This window comes from Gambusia affinis, linkage group LG13 (assembly GCF_019740435.1).
Source record: "Gambusia affinis linkage group LG13, SWU_Gaff_1.0, whole genome shotgun sequence".
In the NCBI taxonomy this organism is placed as follows: domain Eukaryota; kingdom Metazoa; phylum Chordata; class Actinopteri; order Cyprinodontiformes; family Poeciliidae; genus Gambusia; species Gambusia affinis.
The window spans coordinates 13,677,264-13,688,355 of NC_057880.1; the positions used below are offsets into that span (position 1 = coordinate 13,677,264).

The 11,092-nt window shown below is 40.0% G+C and overlaps 1 protein-coding gene across 5 annotated transcripts in view; it reads right to left on the reverse strand.

Annotated features, from left to right (window-relative positions):
• Positions 1 to 3,516, reverse strand: part of mark1 (MAP/microtubule affinity-regulating kinase 1) — a 36,670-nt gene extending 33,154 nt beyond the window's left edge. For 2 of the 5 annotated variants that reach the window (XM_044137469.1, XM_044137468.1), the window contains exon 1: positions 2,644 to 3,513. In XM_044137469.1, the coding sequence (XP_043993404.1) occupies positions 2,644 to 2,694 (51 nt within the window). In that variant the 5' untranslated portion in view covers positions 2,695 to 3,513. Of the gene's footprint in view, positions 1 to 2,643 lie in introns of all 5 variants that reach the window. The other 3 variants (XM_044137467.1, XM_044137466.1, XM_044137470.1) reach the window with 3 other exon arrangements.
• Positions 3,517 to 11,092: the final 7,576 nt, after the last annotated feature.

Here is an 11,092-nt window from a genome sequence, read left to right on the forward strand (position 1 = left end):
GCAGCACCGGTGCAGGCCTGGTGCAGTCTCCTCTGGTCTGCCTCCTCTCCTCCAAAACAGCTGCTGATGTCAGTCCAGGTCAAAGATCCCATGATCCTCTGCTCCCGAGCACCACACCCCGCCGGAGAATAAAGCCTCGGTCGGGTTACCCAGGCGCCCGTGTTCCTGTTTCACAGGGGGAAATGCTACACCCTACAGGGTGTGTGCATCAGGTCTGCCAGCCTCCATCCTGACAGAGTCAGATCTACGAGGCAGGCTCACATTCGCCGCTTTTGCGGCAAAAAAACAGTCGGGGGAAACTTTTGATAGGATGCCAACGAAAGTCCACACTCTCGCTTCACACAAACATTTTGGAAGTAGGACTGTACATAAAGTAAAAAAAAACAAAAAACATACAGTGAAGTGACTTTGAGTTCTGGTGTTCAAATACTGTACAAATGTTGTCTCTTGCCCCTGGCCAATGACATCTTGTCCTCAGGGAGGCCGCACAAAAGAAACAAAACACATCCTTAGAAGCACATACACAGACACAAGAGGAGAGAGAGAGGGCTCTTTATTGCTGGTCTAAAAGCCACTCACCTCACTCTAAGTAATGGAGTCTTATGCAATGCAGTTTAGCTGCTATTTTGCCCTACAGGGCTTGGAGCTGGGCTTGTACAGGTGCAGAGTCGCCCGGCTGACTACTTCCAGTGATGCTGAGATGGGGCTTTAATAGCCACCTAGTAATCTATGTCTGCGGGAGCAGCTTTTTCCAGACATTTACATTAGCTGCTGATGCATTACAGAAGACTAACCGTGCTCAGCAATGCATCTCATAATGGTCTGAGAGGGAATGTAATCATGTAAAGGAAGTTTTGTTAAGCTATGTATCTATACTGCTGAAGGAAAAATACTTTCCTTATTTGTTTTTAACTTCATGATGATCAAAATACATCTATTCTGAAAGAGAGATGAATAAAGTCTCTAGCTGTTGACAGACATTGGTCTTTTTCAGCTTTTGTAGCTTTTTTCTGATCTGTGAAGGCACAATACATAAGCCCTAAGAGATCCAGATGACAATAACACTCTTCGGTGTGGATGGTGTTACTGAGCGAAAAAGACTTGAGCTTTCTTCAGCATCAGCCATCGGTTCAAATCAGAAGAACTTCACAAGGTGTAAGAAGGTTTTTAAAAGAGCTCTGGTAAACCATTCAGGCTAACAGAGAGCAAGACGTCAGCCGATAACAGGAAGGCCGAACAGCTGGCAGTAAATATGATCAGTTTGATCATTTTAGGCTATCTACCTCAGTCTGTCCTTGAATACGTTTGGATTTAAGACGTTTGAAGCCTGTAGGAAAATCTGAGGTAAAGTTGGTTCCTTCGTTGTTTGTAATGGGGTGACCAGCTCCAGTCTTCAGGAGCCAGTTTTCTGCATGGCAGAATTGCCTCCTCAGCATGCTAATGAACCACTGATTTGATTTAGGAGCGTTGGACCCAGGAAACATCTTAACATGCATCAGCTCTTGAAAACTGGAGTTGCTCTACAAGGTGCTGTTTTGTAATGCTAGCCAAAAAGTCTAAACCTATAAAATGGTCATTTTAAACCCTATAGTTTTGTCTTAATTTCCAACCATAAAACATCCCCGCTACTAATCTAAATGATTTTTGACCACAGGCATTCTTCTAAATATGCTAAAATTAGTATTGACAGATATCAAAAAATAAACAGGCTGCAAAATTTATATAAGTTCACTGCTATAAAACATAAACCAGTGTTCTTAAATTAATTATTAAGTAACGCTGTCCTTTTAAGCAACTCATTCCAGTGATTTCCAGTCTGTGTGGCAAGCAGAGGCTTCAGTTTCCAGGAAACATCAGAGGAACCCTCATGTGTCACAGCCAGTGTCAGCAAACACGGCTCAGTCCTCATCAGAGATCATCTCAAAAGATCCATTATATTAAAGAGCTGTGATCAGGATGAGGGGAAATAAACAGGAATACCCGTTCATAAACATTCCCTCACACTGGGAGGTCTCTCGTGATTTCAGTGATGTCTCTTAATAAAAGCCTGTCTGTAACTCTCCCTCCTCCTCCTCCTCTACACTGAGTGTGCAGTTACAAAAGGGCCCAATGGGTGATGGATGTCACATTGCGATGCTACCAAACGCTGCAACTGAAAAGTAGGGCAACAACCTCCCCCCTTTCACCGACACATACTGACTTTGAGGAACAGAAAATTCCCACAGCTGCACGAGTGGAGCGAGTAAATATCCCTCAAAGGACATAGAGACAATATTTCATTCTTTATATTAACTACCAATGCTTCGCTTCTGCCTTAAAGCCTCACTGACGCAGTGCGTTGTTTAGGGCTATTGTACTTGAGAAACTAGGACAAACATAACAGAGCTTCACCTTTATTCTAGTCTGTTTAACTTGAGCTTCGTGCTTTTATTCCCAGCAAGGGGAAAGGAAGAAAAAAAAACCCAAAGTGCTCATTAGCGGTGTCGCTGTGCAACACTGAAACCTCCAGAAGCCATTAACCAGAGCGCTCCACAATAAATAAAATTTAAAAAAACAAAGAAAAAAACCCACCCTACTCCCGAACACCATTGTTCGGGCTCCTTGTCTTCTGTATTCCTGTCTGGGTAAAAGAAAGACACTTACATTCTCGGTGTCACGCTCGTTCACAGTGGGCAATGGCGTTCTGGTCGACATCTTGTGAGGCTCGCAGGCCGCTCAGCGATGCAGCGTGCTGGGCAGAGCAGAGCAGACACGGCGCGGTGCCTCGGACCCCTTCTCTACATCCCCTTTTAGCGAGCCTTTTACCGCAACATGTCGCGGACGGACGGACCTCGGTGGACGCGTCGGATTTCCTTATCGGCTTTGTGCACTTCCCCTTCAGGTGGACTAGTGTCAGACAGGAAAGGAGGAAAAAGAGAGAGACCGACAGAAAGGGAGGAGGAGGAGGGGGGACAGGCCAGGAAGATGCGTCGGTTTGGACGGCTCTGCGCAGCTCATCTCAAACCTCCCACCAGGAAGGATGGAGGATCCCTCTCTCTGCCTCTCTCTGTGTCTCTCATACCCACATTCCCTTTGTTTGCTCCTCATTCAAGTCACCAGAAAACGGTTAAGTGTTCTTTCTGAACAGCGTCCGTCTCATTTAGAGCAGATAAACTGCTTATCGCAAATTGCTTTTTGATCCCGAAATGATTCCTGGAAATTTTAATTATTGTACCCTTTCGGCATAACAAAAAACAGCAGTATCTACAAAAAACGACTGCTATTTCGTAACATTTTTTGTGATTTAGCTTGATGGGTTTTTTTCTTCATTATTATTCAAGTACTCTTAATTAAGTGTTTGAACGTGTATCCACAGAGGCCTAATTCAGGGATAAAGCTTACTTCACTATAAAGTGAGCAGATTTTGCCACCTGTTGGTCTATCCCTGCATTGCACCCTGCTTTGTTCATCTGCCTGCGAATAAAAGTGTGACATTTACGAGCGAACAAACAGCAAAATAGATCCGCTATCCACTTCTAGACGAGAGACGTTCTTTTATTTTATCAATGAAGTGGTCACATGTTGTTTTCTGGGTGTGGTTATGCTGCTGTGCATCCATCTGTGTTGTCACTATCTGTCCACTAGGTGTCAGGCTGCTGACGCACATATGGACGCTCATTTAAAGGGACCGCTCACAGTTTATTATTAAAATGATGTTACTACAATATGAACGTCTATCTATCTATCTATCTATCTATCTATCTATCTATCTATCTATCTATCTATCTATCTATCTATCTATCTATCTATCTATCTATCTATCTATCTATCTATCTATCTATCTATCTATCTATCTATCTATCTATCTATCTATCTATCTATCTATCTATCTATCTATCTATCTATCTATCTATCTATCTATCTATCTATCTATCTATCTATCTATCTATCTATCTATCTATCTATTTTTAATAACCAACATAAGAAGTAACTGATAAAAGAAAACAATTTAAATTACTTTTACTTATGATTAAATCTGAAATTGTATATATACATAATATTAACAGCATTAAAGTTTGCTAAATAAACAAAGCAGATGTGATAAATTAAAGATAAAACTATATTTTTATCTTTAGAATAAATCAAGTTTATTTGATCCTAATGGTTGAATCTAATTGGTAGTCCAAGACAGGGCCAATACCAAGGCAGATTGTTCTGATCTAAAAAATCTCCATAGTGGTTAAAGAAAAGTCAGTTTTACGAACCTTTAATCCAGTCTTCATGTTGGCACTGGGCAGCTTTCAATGATGATTTACCGGTAAATACAGATTTGAGGGGGTGCGTTACAAATAACCTTTTTCTGTGAAACACCTACTGAGCTAGCATTCCTGGTCAGAGTAATTGCTATAAAAAGCAGTTTAGAAGCAAAAGGTTGTCCGTTTAAATGAACCATTTTTTTTTGTTTATTACTTTTATGCTTTTTTCCCCCATTAGGTATCTACTCTAACTAGCAATATGCTGTTTTCATTGTTTATTTCACCTAAGAGGATCAAAGATGCCACACAGCCTTCGATCTCTATTTCCTGGTAAATAATAATCAGGGTCTGGGAAATAACTACGTGTTTGTAATATTATGTTTGTACAATCTGTTATAACATGTTTAGGTCTGAAGCTGGGAGATATTCACTAAGGTCTTGGCATTTCCTCACTCACCTTAGTCTCTGGGTGGATTTAATCTCACTTTATACTAGATGACCACGCCAAGAGAATTATCTACTGCTGGTGAGATATTTGCAGCTTACAGCAACATATTTAAGAAATCCTGAACTTTCCCTTAACTTTCTGGTTTCATTGTCTGTGTAACAAGTCATTTAACGGTCTGGTGAGTAACATTTTGATGAGGAATAGGCAGATTTTTGTTGAATCTCTCATATGAGATGCCAGGTCTTCTTTGTTTCTGTAGTTTTATTGTGGAATTCAGGTATACAGAACGCCTTTCTGGTGCTGGTTGTTGTGGGACTGATGGTTTGTCTGTCGCAGCAGAGAGCCCCCTGACCATAACAATGAACACAGCATGACACAATGTGTCACAATAACTGATGGATACAGGACCTGAAAGCTACTGAGATCATTATGTCTGTTTTTGTGGTTTTGAGGAATCTTGAGCTGTTTTTTGCTTTCACACCAACCTCTGAACTAAGCTCTACAAACCGTTTCCCACTTAACCCTGGAATGCTTGAACGTGCAGAGTTTGAGACTGTGTTGGGTCGATCATATTTTATGGTTTCCAATAAGAGATATTTCAGCAAAAAATAAAAAAGCAGAAAGATTGCAACACCTAAGCTTGGGGTTGTCGATTGGGCATCTCTGGAATCCTACATGTGATGCCAGAGCGGATCAGATCCCAGCATAGCAGATCTGATCCCACTGCTCCCTGACAACTGAGACCTGCAATATTACTCCAGCCAAACAAATACTTTCTCCTGTCATTTGTTTCTGTTTAGCTTAGATTTATTACTACTTATCCAGATTTATGTCTCAATAAAATCATATAATAAAATTAAATGTGCACAGAGTACATTTTTGAAAACAAGTTCAACAGAAGTTCTTTGTGAGCTGTCTGAATTCATGCCTAGGACTTGCACTCTGTACCTGAACTGCTCTGCCATGGAATGTGCTGTAATAGGTGCTGACAATAGTTTAATGAGTGCATGTACACCCAGGGCCAAATTGAATTACATGCTCTCACAAGCAACCATCAAAAACGCAGGCAGCTGTTTACAGCCATTCATGGCGGATGGTCATGCAGTTAACTATATTTGTGGAGAACAGGGCTGGGGGTGAGGGGAAAGTGGAGAAAAACGGAAAAAGAGGAGGGGGAAGGGGCTAAAGTCATTTTGTGAGAGATAGAGGAGCAGCATCTGTCAGTACTGGCAGTTTACCATACTTCCCTGCTTGAGTCAGATTTACCAGAGTGGGACAAGCTACACTCTCCAGTGAGTAAAAAATGTTGCACACATCCTGCAAAAGTGTGGGAAACAACAGAAGCAACATTGTCATGACAGCGGATGATCTGTAGAGCTCTACACAGTTTTTGATTCTCATGTATTTCAATTGCATGAGAAGAAGAAATGCATGAGCATAGAAAACTGAGCAGATAAATATAGGCAATATTAGAGATTTTCTATTTATTTCATGGGTAATTAAAATGATTCCCTTTTAGGATTTGCTTTCCATTACTTTTTTAGTGGCAGTCTGGCTGCAATAAGAAGCAGCTAAAGCCTCTACACTTGTTGCATAAAGATTAAAATGATCAGACTTCAAAGCAGCTTCCTCTGTGGTCACAACAGTATTTAAACACTATTTCTTTTACATGTAATACCATAACCAGTAGCTTTAATAGATACACTTATTCAGTCCCTTGTCAATACAAATAGTGAATCATCTCAGTCAGTGTAAAAAGAAGCAAAATAGTTCAAAACTACTTTTGTGTGCACCTCTTGTAACATTTTAAATTCATGTTTGGTTTAGACATGTCTTAAGTTCTACCAGGGGTTGTTTTTCCCATAATTTCAATGTAATTTATGTACTCTGTTCCACATTTAGTGTTTTTCCATAAAAGAGCCAAACCTCTAATTAGATTTATGATATAATTTATTTTTAATGCACATTTGCCAAGTACAGTTTAGATAGATACTAATGTCATAAGTACACACTGTCTTACCATAACTGATGCATTTTAGTTAGAAACACTAAAAAGCAACCGAAGCTAAAGAATTCACCAGTGGACATTCCTGGGTTAAAACCTGTTAAATGCACACCTTACAAGGCAGAGCTTGCAATCTGCTGTCTGCTCTGACAAGTCAATAAAACCCACTGGTATGCTGAACATTTTGGAAGGCAAGATAGATATGGGACGGCAGTGGAATTTGATCGGGCAAGGAGCCAGACTTCTCCTCATGACAGCAGACCGTCCCGGGCATGCACACGTCAACCTGGGGAAAATTATTATTGACTAGCATGGCATTAGCCTCTGTGCCCATCCTTCTGGCTTCCCGTCACGGAGCTGCTTTGATCGCTACCACATATACATGTGGTCACACCCACACACACACAAAGATATCATGCACTGTTGTCTCAAGCTCTTCCAAGTTGCGCTGGGAGGAATGGCCAGAGAGTGGAAAATATGAAAAGACTTGGAAATACAGGGCAGATGTCAAGTGGAAGGGGTGGGGGGTATAAATGGGTGTGTTCGAAGCAAACAGCTTGGCTTCAAAACCACTTTTTCATAGTTTCCACAAATTGTTTTAGGAAAATGTGCTTATTAATTTTACTAAATTGTCACTATCATTGATTATTTATGGGCTTTGGGTGGGCAACGTCCACCCTTCAATGGTGAGCTGCAGATGGATTTGATGGGGAGGGTAATGTGCAATGAATAGTGACCTTCCTTTTATGGTTATCTCTCTTGAAGTATTTCTTGTTTCATTCTGGCTGCTGACCAATCACAACCCACATGGCAGAAACACTTATGATATTAACTGTTTATAAGCTATTCCTGTTTTTTTTCCCCTTTCTATTTAAATAAACCCTAGCTGATTTATAATAAAACATTTGTGTTATTTTTGGATGAATCGAAGAGTATTCTTATCAGCGGAATTTTCCACTTCAATATTTTATCAACACATAGAGGTAAATCCAAGATATAGGGACATCTGGTTCATCTAAACTACATAGCTAACTCTGCCATCTGTGAAGACACAATGGTTTTGTGTCTTCACAGCATACAACTGCATCCAACATGCAGTTGTATGCTGCATGTCAGGTTTTTGAGAGCGCAATAAATCATTATCCAAAAAGCTGTCCACCTTTAGTGTAAAATGTATAATGTGCATTTTAACTAAGAATAAACATGTTTGGAGCGTGTGCAGTTTTAAAAGATTTTTTTTTTTAAATCCCAATTAAGCAGGTTTCATAAGTAAACAAACCCTTAAGGTAACATGTTGTTGAAGCACCTTTTGATTCGCTTATGAAATTTAGTTTGCTTTGCAAATGTTCTCCAAGTCTGCCAGACAGTGAGGACATCTCTAGTCTGGAGCAGAGTTAGTTCTGACTCCACTAGGCCATTCCAGAACCTCCTTATTTTGGAATTGTGGCCAAAAAAATGTAAGAACAATTTAAACAGACCAAAATGAATCCAAAATATGAGGACAGGCCTAACTAAAATTTCTTCTCAGCAGATACTAACACAACCATAGTAAAAGCACCAATCCGTTGTGGGTGAAGTGACGCTTTTCCCTTTGCTGCACTTTGATCCTCTTCGCTTTTTTGATCCACAATTTCTACTACATAACATTTATTCTGGGGATAATTAGAGATATGAATGTAAAAAAAAAAATCCTAAAAATTCAGAAGATTAATGGAAGTTTCCCTTTCAACTTATAAACATGCTATTTTGAGTTAAAAGTATAGTAAAGCCACTACATTTTTCTGGCTGGATGTATTTTCCATTTTAAAGTCTGGCAGCGGATAAATGATCTTTTTGAGTTGTTTACATTTTTACAACAATTTAGCTATATCTTGCTTCAGTTGTGAGTGTGCATCCTGATGTCACATGTGCAAACATCAGTTCTCTGAACACGTAAACTGTTCCACAGAATGGCCCCATTTGAAGCACTGCAACCCCAAATCGTTTCCTCTTTTCAACCAACGGATAATGACAAATGCTTTACAAGGCAAAATAAAATTATTAGCTTTCCCTCTTCAGTGAACTTGTATCCTCAAAGGTAATGACACTTACTGTAACTGTTCTCTGGGATGATTATTAACTTTGTGAAACATATATTTCCTTGTAATTATGTGATAATTCAAAGGCTTTCCTGAAGATCTGAAAATGGTAAAGTACATCTTCAACTAACAAGCTCCTTTCTGAGGACTGGGCCTAATTATTGTCAGGATATTATTACATTCACAACTCCCCAAAGGGCTTGTCCTTTTGCAGTCATCTGAGAGTTACTGCTCCAAACAATAATTAGGGAATGTGATCATACAGGTATGGACCTCCAGGATTTATTTTTTTCAGTCTGACAGAAGACTGATTGAAAAAACATCTGAAGCTGTATATCAAGCACAAGGAGTTTACAACCTGGCACATGTTCAACAGGCAAAGTCATGGGCACCTGGTGACAAACCAAATCAGAGGAGCAGTTCAGACAGTTCATAAACACATGGACTGGATGCTTGTCAGTTCTGTGATTTCTTAAGTAGCATGCATTTACATCATGCTTTGCCCTGTGAATGTCCCTGTGTGGCACGGTTTCCCAGTGTCAACAAGTGACTTCATCACGTAATGACTTTACAATCCCAAAGGCCGTCCAATGAACAGCAACCTTTCTCATTGCTTCATGCACTGACTTTCACTTTGAAAACTCCCCTGGGCTTCAGGACACCCCTCCTGAAAAAGGCCAGAACTAGTGGGTAAAACAAAAACTATGCAGTGATTCTGAGGTGGTGGAGCTTGAATTTCATGAACCTGGAATTTAAAAAGAGTGGATCAAGCAAATGTCTTCACTGATTTTGTTAAGCTGCCACCAGACATGTTTATATCTGACTATGTGCAGTATCTACAAAAGTATTTTACTTGAAAAAAATAATTGTGTTTTGTGAAACAAATGATCCTGCTACATGTGTGAAAGCATACTATGTTGTCAAAAGTTGCTAATTCATTGAATTCAGGTGTTTCAATTGCCTCCATTGCCACAAATTTCTTATTAGGAAACTTTGTATGCCAGCTAAAAATGAACTATATAACAAAATATTACATGATATTAGCCTGATATCAACATAGGTATGGGAAGTGACTGACACTGACTGCTTTAAAACTGGCTTTTGTTTTCCCTCTTAGAGGCATTTATTTCACAAGGTACTGGAAACGATCTTGTCATATTGGACTGTGTGAGCATGACTGCATTACATAATTTCAGCAGATTTGTCAGCTGCACTTGCATTCTGCCAATCTCTTGTTTCCACAACTCCCAGAGGCACTCTATGAGAATCAGATGACTGCCAGTTTCAGCTTAGCGACATGGTGCGTTATCGTGCTGGAAGCGCTCCTTTCAGGAAATAAATTGTAGCCATAAAGAGACCCAAAGGACAATGGCAGTTCTCAGCGATATTCAGGCAATAATTAGTTGGCATTGAAGATTAAAGTGAGAAAATATTTGACCCACCATTAAATCACCACTAATAGCTGCTCACCGAAGGCCCATGTGATTTGTTGATTCAGAAAAAAAAAAAAAATTGAATCGTTAACATCTCTCTCTCTGATCCTGAGCAATTTGTCAAGCATAAAACCTTTCTTAAAGAGGTGATTAGTGATCACATCATATGTATATTGCACAGGAGAGATGACAGAAGATAACTATTAAACTGAACAAACTTCTTCTTTCCTGTGATCTGTAGCCAATAGATGGAGCTTTGAACTGATCAACAGGTTTTCCTGTGATTAATGAGAAGTCTCAGAATAAGCAGGGAGATTAGGTTAAATATCCCCAGAATTATCCTGAGTGGAATACTAAAAGAACAAAAATGGTGCTCAGAAGCTGTCCACACGGTTGACCCAAAGAATAAGTGGGTGAGCGGCATTTACTCATGGGGGTTTAATCACGCAAGGACAGCAGAAACACAGCTTGGTTGCAAGGGTTGCTGAGTGTGGTGTTTGGGGAACGATGACACATCATGTATCATCTTTCACATCCCAGTGCTTCTCGGACTTAAGCCTGAGACGGCAAGATGATTGAGTAACAACTTACCATAAGACCACTCCCATCCAGCCTCATATCTAAATTTGATGCGTGTGCAGGGTTCACATTAGTTCCTAGCACACACCGACTCAGCTGCATTACTGTATCTCCTCTGGATGTCTTTAAACAAGATCGATACGATGCCTTTGGCATCATGTGAGCTGCATTTATCATTGTTAATTTCAAATGAAATCATCCTTAAGCTTCCCTGAAGCATGGAAAGGACTACACAATGATGTTTTTCTCCACTATGTTCCTGTTTGTTGTGTGTGCTAAGAAAAGCTGTGATTCTGGTGATTGCTTTTCACATA